Source organism: Myodes glareolus, chromosome 15 (genome assembly GCF_982192425.1).
Source record: "Myodes glareolus chromosome 15, mMyoGla1.1, whole genome shotgun sequence".
Taxonomy (NCBI): domain Eukaryota; kingdom Metazoa; phylum Chordata; class Mammalia; order Rodentia; family Cricetidae; genus Myodes; species Myodes glareolus.
The window spans coordinates 36,706,075-36,726,371 of NC_142040.1; the positions used below are offsets into that span (position 1 = coordinate 36,706,075).

The 20,297-nt window shown below is 40.5% G+C and overlaps 1 protein-coding gene across 8 annotated transcripts in view; it reads left to right on the forward strand.

Moving 5' to 3' along the window:
- Nucleotides 1-20,297, forward strand: part of Pde4d (phosphodiesterase 4D) — a 1,387,978-nt gene that overhangs the window by 1,163,806 nt on the left and 203,875 nt on the right. For all 8 annotated transcript variants that reach the window (XM_085676945.2, XM_085676942.2, XM_048442991.3 and 5 more), the window contains one exon: nt 19,022-19,213. In XM_085676945.2, coding sequence (XP_085533071.1) covers nt 19,022-19,213 — 192 coding nt within the window. The remainder of the gene's footprint in view (nt 1-19,021; nt 19,214-20,297) is intronic.

Sequence of the window (20,297 nt, forward strand, 5' to 3'; positions counted from 1 at the left end):
ATTCCTTTGCCCTTACCTTACACCACACAGAAGGCATTTTCTTATTATAAATTTTAAATATTTCTAAGTATATATAAAATTTCTTAGTGATAACTATATATAATTCTCAGAAAAGTCTAATGCATGACCACCTTTTCCTCTTTCCAGGTCTTTCTGTTTAGTTATGGGGCAAGGAAACGGATATGTGTATATATATATATATAATTTCTTTATTATTATTTATTATGTACACGATGCTTTCCTGCATATATGCAAGCCAGAAGAGGGCACCAGATCTCACTACAGATGGGTGTGAGCCACCATGTGGTTGCTGGGAATTGAACTCAGGACCTCTGGAAGAACAGCCAGTGCTCTTAACCTCTGAGCCATCTCACCAGCCCAGGAAGAGATATATTTTGTTATTTCAAATGGAAATAAAAACTATAATATTCCAAGCTTTTCAAAAAGACAAGTAATTTATTTTTCTTACTCTTTTACAAATGTGTGTAAATTTATATTCATGGTGTTTAAATACAAAATGATCATTCCTCCTTCCATTTTTGTATGTATGTATGATGTATGCATGCATGTATGTTTGTATGTATATGTAGGCTCTTGCATTTCTCCAGATGCCCATTTGAGGACTGTTCAGCATCAATTCAAATGAAAATATGAAAGAAGCAGTTTTGAGGATACTTTTTATTTGTTGCCTCATTATCTGAGACTGGGTCTTATTACTCCAGGCTAGCCTCAATTTGCTCTGTAGTCTAGAAGGATCTTGAACTTCTGATCCTCTTGCCCTAGCCTCCCAAGTATGGGGATTAAAGAACTGTACTTTTGGTCCTGTTTTATAAATTTTCAGTTTGGGATGAGAAGCATAGAACAGTATTTTATCTATGTGCCTAGTGTGCCTTTTATTGGCGTTTTGTCTCTGTAATGCAAGCAAGAACCACAAGTACATGGGACTGAACAGCAAACACCTTAGTAAAGGTACTACTATACCTCCATGACAAATGAAAACCGACTAAGTTAATTACTCAATATTATCCAGATATCCATCCCAAACTACATCCTCCTCTCCCTCTCTCCTTCCATGCATCTCCCACTCCCCCTATTTGTCCTTCTTTGATTCTTTTCTTCTTAAATTCAATTATACACAAAACCCCAACAGCATATTGAAAACGTTGTAGTCTTGCAGGACATGTGATTGGGTAGATCACCAAAGCCCCACATGACTTCTTTCTCTCCCTCCCTCCACCAAACCGTGGGCAGAGGAATATGAATTTTCACTGCTGTCTAGTTGGGAATATGAAGGTGGAAATGGTCCTAATGGTTCCAATCTGATAACCACCACAGCTTTAGAAAATACAAATTTCTTGCTCTAAATTCAGATCTGCTGATGCAGAATATCCAAGAGTATTTGCTTCCTAACCCTCCTCCCACAAAGTAACCTGTGAGCTAGCAATGAAAACTGAGTAAGTCTCCCCTGCTTTCTCTCTGCCTCTCTGTCTCTCTGTCTCTCTCTTCCCCACACACTGATAAACTTGATAAACTACCTAAATTCATATGATACCAGGAGACTTGCCAGAATAACAACGAGATACTAGCAGAATCTAACACTTGGGTCCATTTCTCAGCCTAGGATTGTAGGAGGGGATTGACCCTTACCTTGTATTATAGAGACACCCAATGAATAGTCTTTTCAAGTCTGTCCTGCCATGTTGCTCTGTACTATGCTTAACAACACACACCCAAATGTAATCTAAATTCTAAGTCATCTTAAACATTTGCCACATAAGACTTAGCAATGCCATTAGGATGATTAACACCTTTGCCAAGGTAGAGGACCCTTATTGTAATCTCTTTCAAGTTTTCATTTGGTTTTCTTAGAGACGTATAAATATGAAAATGCCATTTCATTTCAGCACAGTGTTCTATTTTGGGCAAGGTTTTGAGTATCGTGCTTAGATGGATGATGCCTGTGCATTCTCATGGGGGCAGAGTACAATAAGACTTTGCCGTTGATTTGAGCTTCATGAAATTAGGACCAATTCAATAGTTTAATACTTCATTTAAATCTTTACTTCAAATATTGGAAGATGTGAGTTTGAGTCACCATCCAGCTTTTTGAATCCATGAGACTCTGGGAATAGGATTCCCTTCCTTAGGAACCCTCACATGAGAACAACTCACCCCACCCCTACAGCCTAGTATCTTAGACATTGTCTGAATTTCATCAAACACTGAAAATGAACTATGAAAATATTTGGGAAGAAGGGCTGCCTGCCTTTAAGTACCTGGCTCTGCCTAACTTGTACAGTTGTGTCATGCTAATCAAATTTTTTACTGTGTAAAGTGTTGGTGGTGCTGTCCTGACTTAATTATTATATAGTCTATACATATGTTAGCACACCATTGTTCATAAATGTGTCCAGTTAAAATAATGATAATAATTATAATGGTAATCAGGAAATGAAGGACAAAGTGAGAGGACCCAGAAGGGGAGAACTATGGGGAGAGGGCTTTCTCCTTTGCCTGATCAGAGTAAGGGGCTATCAGGAGCTTTTGCCTTTGGTAAATTGGAGCATGAGTTCTAATTGGTCTTAATAGTAAAATCCCGGAGTTCAATTTCAGGGCAAATGCTGAAAGACCAGAGAGGCAGAGCAGTCAACCACTACTTATTACCTTTATGAAATCCTCAGACCAAAGGGTACAAGATACTGTCACTAAAAATCCTCAGACCGAATGGGGTGTCCTGTCTCTACAAGTCCTCAGACTGAATGCCTTGAGCTCCTGTCTCCTCTAGCGTTATATTCTTCGCTCTGCCCAGCCATATCCCTTACTTTCCCCACCTTCCTCGTGCTGGGATTAAAGGCATGTGACTCCCAAGTACTGGAATTAAATATGTGAGCCATCACTGCCTGGCTCTGTTTCTCTTTGAGACTGGATCAATCTCGTGGCTTTGAACTCACAGAGATCTGTCTGCCTCTGCCTTCTGGGTGCTGGGATTAGAGGGGTGTGCCACCACTGCCTGGCCTCTATGACTAACTAGTGGCTTAGCTCTGCACTTTGATGTGCAGGCAAGCTTTATTTTTTAGATCACAAACAAGATATCACCACAGTAAATGGTAAATCACCACAATCCTGACAGATTGTTTCCATGTAGCCTGAGGTGCTTTTGAGGGATCAGCAGGACGCATGGAATGGAAATCCGTAATTTCATTGCCAGTTTAAGGGGTGGCATTTTCCTAGGGAAAAATGAAGAACAGAGCAAATGTGAACATGATTTGAATTGTTTTCCTCTTTAAAAATTAAAATTTTAGTTCTAAATTTCACAGAACCAGAAGGAAGAAAGGGTTACATTTTGAGGTTTTAAAACATTTGAGTTACAGGAGGAAAAAAATTAAGCAAAGATGATTCTGAGTATCATTGCTTGCAAAGCCTCCAATTTGGATTTCATGAGGTGGGGCCATCTGTTCACTCTGTAATTCTCAAGGCCTAGTTTCAAAATTTGGCCAAAAAAGACAATTTCAGAGGTCAGCAAAAAATAGTTCAGCATGGTGTGTGTGTGTGTGTGTGTGTGTGTGTGTGTGTGTGTGTGTGTGTGTGTTGTTTTTGCTCCTCTTAACTTTAAAAATATAAAAACTAAGCCAGGCAGTGGTGGCACATACCTTTAATTCCAGCACTTAGGAGGCAGAGGCAGGTAGATCTTTGTGAGTTTGTTGTCAGCCTGGTCTACAAAATGAATTCCAGGACAGTCAGGGCTGTTATATAAAAGAACCCTGTCCCAAAACGACAACAACAATATATATGTGTATATATTGTTACAACATATAAATATGTTAAATATATTTTAAACAAATATTTTTATTTTAAATATTTTAAATAAAATATTTATTTTAAATAATATTTATTTTAAATATTTTTAAATATATACATATGTGTATATATGTATATACACACACACATATATATATACTAGCCTTGGTTATTTTTTTAATTTCATTTGATGTATGGAAAAATAGAATTTATATCCCAACCAATATATTCTTCTTATAACTTTTTATTTATTCTTTGTGGATTTTACTTTTTTACTTCATCTATCCTGTTCCCATTCATTGTCCATCCCTACATCTCCCCTCTGCCCTTGCAACCTCCCAACCAAAATAAAATAAAATTTGATAGAAAGCATAAAAGAAGAAAAAAAACCAAAAAATCTTGGCATGGAAGCTGGCAGTGACACTGAGTCACACAGTTACCCTCTAGTTTATACATCTTTACTTGGAAGTGTTCATTGCAATGAGTCATTGTTCTGGTTCGAGGCCTCTGGCTTCTGCTATTCCCGTCTTTCCTGAGCTTCCTCCTGGATATCATGTTGTTGTCTTGTATTGTGGAGATTCTGCAGCTTTGGATCTGCAGGCCCAGCCCCTTTCCATGCTCCAGCAGTTTATAGATGAGGTGGATGTTGGGGGTGGACCATGTCATAGCCCTGATTCTGGGCCTGGGTGGTAGCTGGATGTCTACTGTATATTTTCTGTAAAAATAAACATGCTTGTAATTAGTTTATTAACAGTCACCAGTGGTTTTCATAGTGTATAAATAAATGCTATAGACAGGGATTAAATACTTCATATACGGTACATATCTGTGCTGCAGACTAAGAGTAACTACTACATACAGGGTATATAACTGTTCTGCAGATAAAGACTAAATACTACATACATGTTACATACGCGTGCTGCAGACCGAGATAAATGCTGCATATTTTATGGGTCAATGATTACAGTTACGGTGGCTATTAGGAAAGGCTCGAGCAGAGGGTTCTGGCATGAGCTTCCACAGCTAAAGCAACCTTGCTATACAGTTGGTTTGTTTACACTATGCTTAGATCTCCTTATACATTTTTGACTACTCAGTAAAAGAGAATTAAGGTTTTTTTTTTTTTCAGTGAGAAATGAAATAAAAGCCAAGGTCGCACAAAATAACTTCGACAATAAAAGAGGATAAAAAAACAGAATGCCTGTGATTGAATATCTGAACTATCTGAACTAATTCAGGAAATACAAGCGTCTTCACAAAAATAATGAAAAATGTGTCTCAGTAATTGAGAGAGGTCATGGCATTAAATTGAGAGGAATTTTAGTTTATAGGAAAATAAACCTGCCATGATTTTCTTAGGGCACATAGTCAATGTTAAAGCCCCAAGGGTCAGCAGTGGGCATTGGTTCTCCACTGGGTATGATTAAAGGAGTAGCCACAGGTAATTAGAAAATGACAATGACGTTATCTTGACTAAGGACCTGGCAGGTTCACGGGATTTATGACCAGCTCTCCATTGACTCCGTCATCCTGGAAGAGTAAAACGGGCCCATGGTGGCTGGAGCTGAAGCACAGTCGCACCACGGTTGTTCGAGTACTATTTCTGACTCCTAGCCTAGCCATCAAAGGAGCTGATGGGTATTTGTGGGATGGACAGATTACTAGTTTCTGTGATCTTGATTGTTCAAGTGATCTTTATGCCAGGAATTATATTGGAGCTTAATGTTTAACATTATATTTAGCACTGGTAGGAATAGCCTATGAGAGAACACGGGAGACCCAAGTGATTTATTTCTCTACTGTAGAAGTCCTTTTGGCTCTAGAGCTGTCTGTGGGTTCCAACAAGGAAGGTCCTACAGCACCAGACGCATCCTCTAACATCCCTCCTTGGAAGACCCAATGAAGAGTGGTACTGTTTTGATTTGGATGAACTATGAAGTCCTTCTAGAATCCTTACATGGATTTACACAGAGACCAGTGCACATGAAGAATACTGTTATTTTCTGGAATCAGATTTTGAAGAAGGCTAGCCAACGGCATTCTGCTTCTGGGACCCCATAGCTCAAGTGAAGCAGAAGGAAGGATCCCAAGTGCTAGCAGCTCTGGTGCTGTGTCTTACCTGCGACCAGTTTGTACTTTGCCTTTGTGCTCGAGCGGTCGCTCTGTACCTTTAGTCACTACCATGGAGGCAGAGAAGGACTGGACTCATGTTCTATCCAACCTCCCAACCCATGTAATGCCAGCAAGCTCATTTTCTCACACCCCTTCCACACTTCTTAGATGATAAGAATTCCTTAATGGCAGCAGCTGTTAGTGAAGGATCTAAGAAAACATAAACAGCAAAGAGAAAAGAGACTGTTGGTTTCACCCGGTGCTGGAATGCCTTGCTCTGAGATGTTTGAAAGTATAATGCGCCTTTAGTCTGCCTGCAAGTTTACTTTGGTATAACAAACTGAGTTGGATATCACTGTGCTAACAAACCCAAGGACAGACAATTTAAGCAATAAGTTCACGTCGGGAACATTCTACTGTAGAGTTGGAAAGTCCCTCTCTGTCTTGTTCTGAGGCCAGGGACTGGGAATTCTCAGGCTCATCTGTCCGCTTTCTGCTCTGCCGCTACACATTCTACCTCTCCCTGGAAGGAGACGTGCCCAGGCAGGCATGTGGCAGGATGTTTGGGTCAGTACGAAGACAGCATGTCATATTTCTGCGCGTATCCAGTCACATGGCCACAAAACAGGACCTCTGTGCTCAACAATGAGCTGAGAATGGAATCTGGCAGATAGCTCGCAGGGTTTCCCACAGGGATCGTCTTGATTACAGAACTCTTTTCTGAGATCTTATCTTTCATCACAATTCCATCCAAAACCATTTCCAGGTTATGAAGGTTTACATCGCATCAACTTTAAAGTCAGTGTTAAGAGAGATTCCCACATCCTTTGCAACAGCCAAACAATGTCTTGCAACTCTAATGTGTGACTGTAATCCCCAGGGTGACAGCCACAGCACACTGAGGAACCCTCGCATATGCGCGCACATCTTCCTGTTCTTTGCTCCATGGTGTGTTTTAAAACAAGTCCAGAGAAAAGCAGTTGTCTGTGAGCAACGTAAGATAATTTGCCTGTAAATCCTTTTCCCTGGTAGGAGGGAAGCAGCTGTCTCCAACCCGGGACAACTGTCTGAAACCCTTTTATGTTCTCTTTCTACACAGAATGTGGAAAGCGAATGCGTTTGGGTGGCTGAGGTTGGACACTGAGTAATATCACTTCTCCAAAATAGATTTAATAGCAGGGCTCAGGAACGGCTTCCTGACCTGTTTAAGGGAGAGTACAGATCCAAAGAAATACATGGTGTGTGTTTTCGCATTCATTAGCGGAAGAAAAATCAGACTCACATTTTACTTATCAAAGAAACTGTGAAATGAAGATTACACTTTTGTTTTCACTGTAAGTTTCCCTTGACTTCTTTGGTTTATTTAGCCTGCAATATTTTATTGGTAAGGTTTTTCATAAAGGAGTTGTCATTTACTAATCCTTAGCCCTTCAATTAAAGCTTTGGGGCAATTAATTTGTGTAATCTTAACTACATCATAACCAAAGAACTGATTGAGAATCCCATTTTCAAAAACCTAATTTCAAAGGAAATCAGTTTCTAGGGAAACAATACCCTTGCAAGATGAGTCTCTTCAGACATTCAAAGTGATTAAAATGCCCTATTTAATGGGATCACCCATATATTCCTCAGAAAGAAGCAATGGTATCCCTGGAGAAACCCCTGGCAGAAAGGCACACTAGATCCAAAGAAAGACTCTCGCTGACTTGTTAGAGAAAGATGCTCTACTGTTTGGGCCATTTCATTTCTTTGCTGCTGTGGATCCCTGTTTGTGGTGGAGCGGTAAGGGTCAGGTCCCAGGATTCTGCTTGCTGTGTACCTCAGTTCCTGGTTCTAGCAAGAAGGAGGTATTACAGAGCTACAGATTTTTGTTTAGCTTTACAAACGCAAGGAGTTTGTTGGTGGTGGTGGTGGTGACGTTTTGTCTGTTTTGACATTTTTTTCAGAGTTAGTTCTCACAATTGTATGATCTCTATGTGCCACCAAACCTGGGTGGGTACCTCCTGATTATTAGCTAATTATTGGTCAGATATGAAGATATGCAAAAATATTTCTGACTAAAATATTTTTTAAGTCTTCATTCCTTGAAGTTCCATCCCAGATCATTTCCTTAAGTGGAATGTTTAATCTCATTTCCTTAAACAAAGGGCCAATTACTAATCAAACTTAAACAACAGTAACTTTTTTTTTGACTAGAGAGTTACATAGATAACCACAGTGTATAACCAGTAGACAGCAGTGCTGTATCTGAAGGGGTTTTATAAATTCAGATTGTTTTTAATGAGCAAATACTATGCACAAGGCATAATTGTAGGTGATGCTGATACACTTACAAAGAAAACAGATTAAAATATCTCCACATGTGGAGCATGCCTCCTAATGGAAAGGAGACAGTGGTATGTAAAAATTAATCAGAAGCTAGTGAACATTGTGGAGAAACCGAGAGAAAGAAATGGTTAAGACTCAAGAGGCTAAGGTGGCACTTTTACGTAAGTCAGTCTGAGGCTAGCTCACTCTGTGTAAAATTTTCACTCTGGTAAAATTGTATTGATAACTGGGGAAAACATTATCTGGAAGGAGCTGCACAGATGCACAAGGCCTTGAGGAAGAGCGTTTACGCACTTCACACTTCGGTGGAGGGAAAGGCACTAAGTGACCAAGGTTAGAGAGCCTGCAGGGAACCAGATCTCCAAGTCCCCCCCCCCCCCCCCCCCCCCCCCGGCCACTGCGGAAGATTCAGAGACTGGCTAGTGGAGACTTTGCAGGGACCTGATTAGCATCTTAGCTGGATGATTCTGTCTGCAACTTGACGAATAAATGTGAGAGTGTGGGAAGAAGCGGGGGCACACCACAAAAATATCTGTGTTCCGATGCAAGCTTCTTAAAGCAAATTTAGTTTGTTCTACATTACAGAAAAGAAGAAAGAAGGGGGGGAGAGAGAGAGAGAGAGAGAGAGAGAGAGAGAGAGAGAGAGAGGAAGGAAGGAAGGAAGGAGGGAAAGAAAGAAAGAAAGAAAGAAAGAAAGAAAGGAAGGAAGGAAGGAAGGAAGGAAGGAAGGAAGGAAGGAAGGAAGGAAGGAAGGAAGGAAGGAGGGAAAGAAAAAGAAAGAAAGAAAGAAAGAAAGAAAGAAAGAAAGAAAGAAAGAAAGAAAGAAAGAAAGAAAGAAAAGAAGAAAGAAAAACAGACAGAAAGGTCTCTAGGTCTCTACCTCCTCTGCCTGTTGGAGTCAGGGAACTCTGGGAAATGTGGTACTAGAGAAAGCCTAGTAGAACCAGAACAAGGGGAGGGAAACTGGGTCAGTCTTCATAGGACTGTTTTTGACCCTCAGAAACATATAGCCAGTCTGGAGAATTGTGTCCATCTGCGACTTTAGGCTTTTGGTCAGAGCTGACCAATAACAGGATGCGGAAAAAGGAATACACACTTCCTTACGTCCCTCTCAACCACTGTGGTGCCGAGGGCTTTGTCAGTTAGTTCGGGGCCTGCCAACAATTCAGCAATGGTCATTTCTGCTTGCTGTCGTTGGCATATCTGCTGACTGAAGGTGGGTGTCGTCACACGGCTTGGTTAGATATAGATAACCAATGCAAACGCAGGCCTCTCTAATGTAGGCTTTGACTTTTCAATTTCAGCATGGTGGTCTCAGGTTAGGCCCATTGGAGAGCCTTGCTTGACTTTTTCGTTGAGGTAAAACAAAAACGCACGGCTTGAAATCTCCCCTGCTAAACGTTGAAACATGCGGTCCATTGTGGCTGCTACAAGCACTATGGTACATATTAGATGTCTGGCACTTGTACATGCGATGTAACTGATGCCTCCTAGTAACTGAGGAGGAATTCAGCATTTCCCCTTCCCCAAGCTCCCGCGACCCCTCTGTACTTTCTTCTACACCTCTGGCTTGCTTAGATTTCTCTGTCACCAAGTAGTAGCTGTTCTTCTGTAACTGACATGTTTTACTATCTTTATCTTGTCATCGTGCATCCATATCCTAGAATGTGACAGGTCTTTCTACCTGCCTAAGGTTCAGTAACAGTGCCCTCACGATTGAGTGCACCAGTTTTTGCTAACGCATCCCCCGCTCAGAGGACAGTTGGGTGATTTCCGCATCTTGGTTGCTGTGTCTAGTGTTGGTGATGAATGTGGAAATGAAGTTATCTCTTGGCCACACTCATCTTCACACTTTTGGGTAAAGATCCAGAAATTGAAGTGGATCTCTATAACTTTACGAGGAAGGTCTAAGCTATTAATTCATAGCAATCATATAATTCTATGATCCCACCAACAGAGCAAAAGAGGTTCTAATTTTGGTGCAACCTTGCCTGTGTGTGTGTGTGTGTGTGTGTGTGTGTGTGTGTGTGTGTGTGTGTGTATTTCGATTACGCTAGCTAGCATGATGCAGTGTTGTGATTTTCATTTGTATTTTGCTGATGATTAGTGATATTGCACACATTCTCACATACATGTTGACTGTCTGCCTTTCTTAGAGAAATACTTGCTTCTTTACTTGGTGGTTTTTAATTTGGAGACATTTCATTGTTTTATTTTTTTGTTCTTATCATATAAAAGTTGCATATGTATTTTAGGCATTAACCCTTTATTAGAAATGTGGTTTGAAAATACTTTCACCACCCGTAGATTTCTTTTTCATGATTTTGGCTATTTCCTTTGCCGTGCAGAAGATGATTCAATGAAACGCCACTTGTCTATTTCTGTTCTCCTTGCTTATGCTGAAAAGGCCTCACCTTCAAGCACACTCATGTTGTAGATGACCGTTTCCAGGTGTGACTAGTTAATCACCGCACCAGCCTAATAAGTATCTCATTTAAATGGGCTCTTCTGTATTATTTGACCAAAACGCACAAGCTTATTTTCTCTAGATTCAAACTCCAGTTCTCACCTTCATCTCAGATTCCTTTTTTGTCTGTGTTACTTGAGACTGTCACTGGCAAGCCATAAATGGCTATTGCTTCCTGAGATCACCTGATACTTTTACTAGTAAATCATCAAATATCGTTTCACTCATAAGTAAGTACATACTGTCAATATCTGGCTTTTGTTCATGAGAATCACATATGAAAATAATAAAATTTGTTTGATGTTCCTCCCCCCCCTCTGTGTGTGTGTGTGTGTGAGAGAGAGAGAGAGAGACAGAGAGAGACAGAGACAGAGACAGAGAAACAGAGAGAGACAGAGAGAGAGACAGAGAGTATTGTAGTATTGTGTATAGGATAACTCTGTGACATCTCCTTTCAGCTTTATGTGAGTTCTAGTGGTAAAACTCAGAAGACAACAAGTTCAAAATATCAAGTGCTTTGCTGGTACGCTGTGACATTTCAGAAACCTCTAATTGCTTTTCCTAAATGCCTACCTCTGTGGAAATACACAAATAATACAACCTAACAGCCATAGTAACATTTAATCTAATAAGATTGTGAAATGCCCCGAGTATCCTACTTACATTTTGTGTTTATATGTGTAGATCACTATAAAAATGCAGTTTTCTATAGACACCCTGTAAAAAATACATTAAAATAGTTACTTTAGTCAGGTGTTTTCTTTATTGTAGAGAAGATATCTGGCTTGCAATCATTTAGAGTGGGCCCATATTGTCAGTGTTCATAAGAAACAGACTTTGTATTCAGATGATATTGGTAAGAATGAGTGAAATATTTGATATGAAGAGAAAATTTTAATCATTACCTAGATGTCCTTATACTTGGGTCAGCCTTCCTCCTCCTCCCCAGTAATGAAATATCAATGTGGACCCATTGGAGAACCAACAGCAAGAGATTCCATACCCTTGGGGAACTGAGGCAAAAAAAATCTAAGTCACAATGTAATTGACTCCAGGCATACCCTGTGTCTGGAGTTAAAGGACTCGTGAGTTGTTTCTGTCCATAATATTCAGCTACAGCCTTACTAGAGTCGCTGGGACCTCTGTAACCTTCCATATTTCCAAGCAAGAAACTGTCCTTTCGCCTGGGTGAGAATACCTAGAGAAAACAGTCTCCACCCCCTCCCTGCCAGGATGTCACCACACCAGTATTATATGAGGGAGGGGTGGAGGCCATCAAAGCAGCTGAGGCTCTGAGCAAACCTGGCTCAGCATCTGACACCTCACTGACAGCCACCATGCACTCCCCCATCTGTCCCTTTTGTCCCTCCCTCCCTCACAGCTCCGTTTGGACTCTCCTCAGAATGCTGTGTTTAGACACACAGAGTGACTCAGAGAAAAACAATGATCTTGGTGGATGATGTCAGTGGAAGATAAAGATTAACAAAACTAAAACAATGGCCTCTGGCTATCCTGGGCGGCTCCTAATTGCCAGGCAATGAGGTGAATGCACTCCAAATGCTCTTCTAATCCTCACAGTGGCCCCAGAGCTACCAGTTTTCTTTATCAGGAAGTGGGAGTTTAAGAAGGTATATGACTTAGCCTAGAGTACTTAACAAAACCAAGATTTGAAATGTAACCCCGGTTGCATTCCATCACTTTGTAACATAGAGCAGGAGACCTATCTTGGGAATGCGCTGCTGTTCTCGGGCAATGTATAGCTGCTCCTGGCTTTAGTTAAGAGTTCCCATGAGTGTTCAGCTTGGTCTTCCCTGGAATGCTTAGTCTGGGGAACCCACGTTGACATGAACTCCGAGGACACTAAACACCGGAGTCCACACTATGCCTCCCCTCTTTCAAGCTTGAAACCTGAAGTCAGTGTTTCATAGCGGACACTAAGGGCGAGAGTAGAGGAAACGATCCATTTACTCAGGAACGAAGAGGGAGCCTGGCTCAGGAGAGAGGCCAAGCAGTGGTCAAGAATCAAATGCTTCTCAACAGACCATCAGAGTCTGTCTTCAGGCCAAAAGTGATGAGCAACGAGGAAGCAATTATAAGATTAGTTGACGGGAAGTATGGGGACAGTGGAGGCCGCTAGATGGGAGGTAGATCGAGACCTCATTTCCACCCATTGATTGCACTAAAATGAAAGAATGCAGAGATCTGGGACCAGTTCTGTTGGTTGGCCAGCTTGTCTGATTTCTGTCTGTCCCTTCAGAAAGGAAGGCTCCACAGAAAGAGATCGCCGGCCACATTCAACCTGCAATAGCTCTGAATACATCAGATCAATGGGTCCTGACTCTTACTGTCCCCTCCAAGGGACCAATGCAGCTGTATCACCCCTTCCCTATAGCCATCTGCTGGTGAGAGCCAGCCGGTGTCAGATGTGTGCACACCTGCACTGCAAATATGTGAGACAATAGGGCACCTCGCCCTCTTCCATGAACTAAGACCTCCCGTAGACCTCCAAACAGTCCCTTAATTCCAAGACTATCCTCAGATTCTGCAAAGATTCTCCAAATAGACTGTAGAAAAGGCTGCTTTATACCCGTGTTGTGTTCAAAATTAGAGAAGCAGGGATTTAGCCAATCCCCAAATGTTAGGTTGCGGAATGGGCTTTGGCATGTGTGACCTGTGAGTTACCAGGGTGTCGCTTTCAAAGAGTTAATGCTGAAAAGTCCACCCTAGTAAGTGCGAAAAGGTGTTCTGTCTTCTTACAGTCATAGGAGACTTTGAGATATAAACATAGTCCCTGGCTCTAGAGTCAGATAGTTTGGGTTTAAAACAGACTCATAAGAATAGCTCCGAACACATTGCTTATTATAAAGGTTTTCTTGGGTTTCGGGACTCCTTTTGGTTAGATAGAAAATATGGAGGCCACTTCCAAGGGTGAAGATGTGATGAGATACCATACAGAAGATAGAGTGTGGGGCACATGGAGTATTCTCCAAAATTTTATCATCATTGTCATTATTAGAGTTGAATACTTTCCCTTTCCTTAATCCTCTTGTGATTTTCCGAAGCTTCAGCTAATATGGTGCCTTGGGCTTCCCCTGAATGGCACTGAGTCCCCAGAGAATTCACCAGGGCTATGTGTGAACCAGAGGGTGCTTAGGAAAGTCACTACTTGTCTCTGACACCAACAACCGAGTTAAGACTGTCTCCCGCCCCCTGCCATCAATCACTTTCTTAGTTTATTAATACCACGGACTGTCAGTGAGGTCATGTTCCACAACTGCGGTCATCTGAAGCCATCTCCATTTCAGCATAAATTAGCTCTCAGTTAGACGACGCTAAAGTTAAGCCAATAATAAGTGGTCTAGTGCTCAGTTGATTTTCAGCCCCACTGTGCGAAACAGGTAGTGGCTTCTGTTAGTTTTCCTGAACAAGACCTCTCTGAAGGTGTCTCCCACCTTCTCACATTTAAAGGATTTAGGTTAAGAAGCCTTTCATTTGGGAGGAGTCCCCTCCCTATCCCTTAATTCTCTCTCTTTTTTTCCTTTTGTGGCTTTTCTACTCCTGTCATTGCAGAAACAGCACATTTATTTTCACAAACCAAGCCATATGGATGTAGGCAACTGAAAAGTAAATAGCCTCCTGCACCTCCCTCCTGGGTGACAGCTGTTAAAGGGGGCTGTGAATCCTTCTCACATGGCTCTGCACTGCAAGCTGCGGCTAACATGCCTTGGCCCGGCTTCTCTTAACACACCCAGCCTACCTGTTGGTTGGACCATGTAGTGTTACCACTTTTATAGCCCCGTTGCTCTTCAATGCAGCCCAACACTGTGTCCAATTTGACTCGCATTCACTGCCACCCTTTCTCAGTTTTGTTCCGTTGCTTCACTTTGGCTGGGCATCCTCTGTTCCTGCCTCCTCAACTCTGCCTAGACCTTTGACTCCTTTCATGCATTAAGCTCCCTTTATGGATACTGCCTCTTGACATACCTGACTGTCCAATTCATACAGTGCTCTGCTTCATTACTTTTAGGCTATCTGTTTGGTTTTTATTCTCCAATTGCTTTATGTTTTATTTATCCTCTTACCTAGAATTTAATGCCTTATGGAGAAGTGCTATCTTTCATATATCTATATTTACCCTAGTATTAATCTAAAGACAAAGACAAAATGTAAAGCTCATTCACTAAACTCTTCATTATATAAAATCTCTTTCTATAAGGTCATTCACCACTACTGATACTTGTTAATGCTTTGCACTTGGTATTTTCAGTAATATTGCTTTTTCCTGGTAAGGATTTTTGATCATAAAAGCACTTACTATAATAGAAATCTAGCATGCAGATGACTTTAGAGCAAATGCTTACTTCCCAAATCAAACTGTCATCCAAGAAAACTTGTGTTCCAAAGCTTAGAAAGCTTCCCCAACCTATCGTTGATATTCATGGTACTTTACCCAGCATAGCATGCATTCAGTGATGCATTGTAGAGGTTCAGTGATGTCTTCCTGAGGGTTTTTTTATTTTTCTTCTTCTTCTTTTTTTTTTTGTAAAAATCCAATGGGATGTCAACTACTGTTCTTAGCTCCACCTTGTAAGCCTGGTCCTACAGCAAATTATGAGCCATGCATGCATGGGTGTTGTGTGCCTTTCTTAGCCAGGCATACATGGGTGATATGTGTTTTTTTTTAGCCATGCATGCATGGGTAGTATTGCCTTCGATCCCAGCTAGTATCTAGGAACTGAGATTGGAAGGTCATTTGACCAATAAATTATAGAGCAATCTGATCACTCTTTGCAAAAGAAAGAAACGAATTAATTTAAAAGTAAAGCTAACACAAATGTTTCTTAGATTGCTATATTTTAATCAGTATTTATAAACAGTTTAATAGATTTGAGGCATTATTTTAGGTAATATTTGTGAGGTTTTTGTGAGTCTTTACTAAGTAATTTAGGCCTTCACATTATTTTAAAATAGATTCTCCATATTTAAGAACATTCTCTCCATCTAGTGGACAAAGTGTAATATTACATCTATAAACAAATGGCTAACATCCTAGCTGTATCTGAGACCAAGCATTTTTAACATTTGATAATAAATGTTTTGATTTTCATAGATAGTATTATTACAAAAATATTTTAATATATCTGGTAATATTTTTCAAAAGAACTACATATATACTATATGCTAAGATTTTCTTAGTCGAATTGAAAAACTAATTTATTTTAAAAATATAAATTAATATTCTTTGGTGATTCAGCTAGCATTGATCCAATTAAACTGAGAAAACATAAATTCAAAATCACAGTCTCCTATCTCTTTTCTTGTTCATACAGAATATGTAGCGAGAGCACCTTCCTTCTGTTCATTTAACCCTGACATCATCCTGCTAAATCACAAGGGGCAGCAAGCACAGATGCTCTGTGGAGCATTTCTACCCATGAGTCCCCTGTGACTCCTTAAAGCAGGATCTACTCTCGTTCCTTCCATCATCCTCAGGTCCTCTGTGACTGTCTCCTTAACGGGAGGTCTGCTCCCATCCCTTCATCATCCTCTGGTCCCGTGTGACTGTCTCCTTAAAGGGAGGTCTGCTCCCATCCCTTCATCATCCTTGGGTCCCCCGTGACTGCCTTCTTAAAGCAAAATCTACTCCCATCCCTCCCTATTTATTTAATATTGTCTTCCAAATGTGTATCGAGTAGCACTAAAAGCCCCCTTTAGATACTACTCGTCTCTGGAGACATCACGGGTAACCTTGTCTGAGTTAAAACTATTGCTTTTATGTTTTTAAACACAGTATACTCGTAATAAGTGTTTAATAAATGCTTATTTAATGAATAACATCCCAGAAGAACTTCCCTAAATTCCCCTGATATCCCTCTTTAATGCTAAAAAGAAAACAAAAAAACAAAAAAACCAAAAAACAAAAAAACACCGGCCTTCCCTGAATTTCCTGTGGAATGTCGAAGTGCCTGCAAAGCCATGGCCCTACCCAGGGGAGTTAGAGACCTCTCGTTTGGTCCACAGCTACTGACACACTCAGTATTCGTGTCTCATGGAACCAAGCTCTCTTTCAGGGAGGACTTCAGGAGCATTGGATTAGCTCAATGACTTTGATCAATCAGCTTTTCTAGAACCTGTCCTCTTTGTCTATAGAGTGAATGTTTAATTAAATAATCTTCCAGTGTCTTGATGGAACCATCTGAATACATTTATAAGATGACACGATTCTAAGGGAATCTTAAGGGTTAGGGAGATGGCTCAGTTGATAAATCATTGCCACACAAGCATGAGAATGTGAGCTCATAGCTCCTGCATGCATGTTAAAAGACTGTTGTGGACAGCATGTGTCTATGATCCCATCTTGGTCAGGCAGCCCCCATCAATCAGTAAACTCCAAGTTATGTGAGAAAAACTCTCTCAAAAGTAAGACTAATAGCAATTTATGGAAACAGCATCAACCTTTGGCCTGCACACATGCATACATATACAAACATGTACATATACCAAACTTAACACCACATACACACAGAGAAAATGTTAAGTTGGAAAGGAGGTTTTTTGAACGACTAAACCACATTATTACTTTCTCCCTTTTCTTTTGTCCTTGAAGGCTGACTCAGGTGTTGCCTGGTCATAGGTCCACATGTGATCAATGATTTACCCACCTCCCTAGTTGGCTGACTTGGGATACTTGAGACATAACACTGGATATGAAGAATCCTAAAAAAAACAAATAAAAAATGTTTAAACTAGTGGGGCAAGAGTTGCGCATGCGCGCATGCACATGTGTGTGCGTGTGTGTGTGTTTGCATATGTGTGTGTGCATGTGTGTGTCGTGTGCACATGGACGAGTTGAAAATTTACCCAAGGGCATTCATTGTGCATGTAGGCCAGCACTGTACCATTGAGATGCATGTTCAGTCGTGGATAAAGACTCTAATCTGGGAATGTTGGTAGCAATTTAATTTGAATTTGTTTGTGCATGCAGTGATCTCTTTTAACCTCGTGTGTCCCATGTTGTCACTCTCTTCTGTTCAAGGACACATGAGAAGAGAGTTGAATTTGATACTTATTGATATTTCACTGGAAAAGTTCATTTGGGAAAGTTTACCTGGGTTATAAAGACTATCGTATTGACAGCTGTTATATGTTGCTACTTTTTATTCTCTGGCTTTAAGACCTGTATTGTAAGTTGAGATTGCTTGTTCATTTTCTGGCCACTCAGACATGAATAATCACACAGAAACTATATTAATTACAACACTGTTTGGCCAATGACTCAGGCATATTTCTAGATAGCACTTACATCTTGATTTAACTCATTTCTATTAGTCTGTGTATCACCACAAGGCTGAGCCTTACCAGTAAGGTTCTGGCAGGTGGCTGGCAGCTTTCTCCTTCAGCAGCTACATGGTATCTCTCTGATTCCCCCCCCCTACATATATATATATATATATATATATATATATATATATATATATATATATGGATTTCCTGCCTGCCTTTACTCTACTAAGCCATTGGATGAAAAAGTTTCTTTAATAACCAATGAGATTAAAACATATTCATAGCATACAGAGGGGAATCCCACATCACTGTATTGAACTCAATGCGTTTCATTCTTTCTATTCATTTACTCTATTCAGTAAAGGGGTTTTGTTGTTCTTTGTTGTGGTGATGGGGGTTGAACACAGAGCCTAATATGTATCAGCCACGTTTGCATTTTAAGACGATAAAGACACTAGATAAAGGCAGGAAAATGGATTCAAGAGACAACTGTAAGGGCTACTACACAGTCACAGTGAGGGATGCAGAAAGTAATGACTTAATAAGTGCAGTGTGAGAAGGAAAAGAAGCCCAGGTTCAGGTGCATTGTGACATTAGACAGTGGCAGTTGTTCAACCGAACTCAAATATTTACTGAATTATATGAATTTGTTCTTTTCTAAACAAGAATTCTGTACTCAGAGCTACTTTTACAGAATGACTCCTTTTTTAAAAAAAATGAAGTTAGGTTTAAAAAGACTTAAGCCTTGTAAATTGTCAAAATCCAAGGAAAATAAGAATATTAAGCAAATGTGATGTTTACAGTTGTGGGTTTGTTTGTTTGTTTGTTTGCAGTGTTTAGGGCTCAAACTCAGGGTAATAGACTATGCAAGCATGCTACCACTAAGCTACATCACTAGTTCAATGTAATTTTTACTATCAAGATTTAGATGTAAAAATCTTCCTATCACTCCCCAAATCAAGCTACTTCCCCAACGGAGATACGAGAGAGCCAGTGCTCACACCAATGTGATTCTTTTTCCTCTATTCACAGTTTCGATGTGGACAATGGCACATCAGCGGGACGGAGTCCCTTGGATCCCATGACCAGCCCAGGATCTGGGCTAATTCTCCAAGCAAACTTTGTCCACAGTCAACGCCGGGAATCCTTCTTGTATCGATCCGACAGCGATTATGACCTCTCTCCAAAGTCTATGTCCAGGAACTCCTCGATTGCCAGTGATATGTGAGTATAAGAGTGGGCAGGAAAGGGAGAAGAACCTAGGACAACCTGAGCAAAGACATCTCTGAGTGGATGATGTCCTAAATGGACTCATTCAACCGTGTCATCCTCCTCTGATGCAGAAAGCGCATCAATTTATTCAAGCTGAAAACGAACAGTAGATTTAACTTGAGTACACTGTCACTCTTGATTAAGAGGAAAAACATTTTCTCAGAAAATACATTGCTTGGGGAAAGTAGAATTAAACATTTAATAGATAATTGGCCTTAAAACATCAATTTGTATTTATGTAAGACTTGTGTTTTAGATACTCAACCACATGTGTATTTTCTAATATTTAAAAAAGCCTTAAATTTGGGCTGAATACCCCTATGATGTCAGGGTGCACAGTGTCTTAACTATATCTTAACTGACATGTGTACAGACGTGAAACTGGCAAGATCTTTCAGGGGTTTTGTACAAATTCAACCAGGTTTTGAATATAAATCACTAGAGGTAATATTATCCATGAGTTCACTTAAGGGCTGGTATCAAACCATATGTAATAAAATATGAGTAGCACCCTTGAGGTTTTACAAAGCACCACACAAAGGCAAAGCATGGGGCCATGGCACGCTCTCTGCTCAAAATAAATGGTAAGAAAGTAATGGGTTCAGGGAACAGTTTTGCAAAACGTGAAGTATGGGGGCTCTGATACATTGAAGGTCTGACATTCAGTTGGGTGCAAAAAGTAAACATAGTAAGACAGGAAGGAGACTCAAGTTCATGGGAGCTGAGAGTCACCAACGTTCTTCGCTAACATTTGGCCTTGTCCATGCTTCATTTTTATTATATTTTGGTTCTTATTATTCTATTTGGGAATAATAAGACCATGATGTGATCATAGGGAAGGAGTTCATATCCAATTTTACCAAAACACAATCAGTCACATGCTGAAGATCCAAGGTAGTAAGAGTGCAGCCAAGAGATGGGTCCTGATGTAAGAGGCACAAGGAAGGCCTAAGGAAATATGGGATACGTGTGTGTGTGTGTGTGTGTGTGTGTGTGTGTGTGTGTGTGTGTGTGCCTGTTTGTGTGGGGGCTGGTG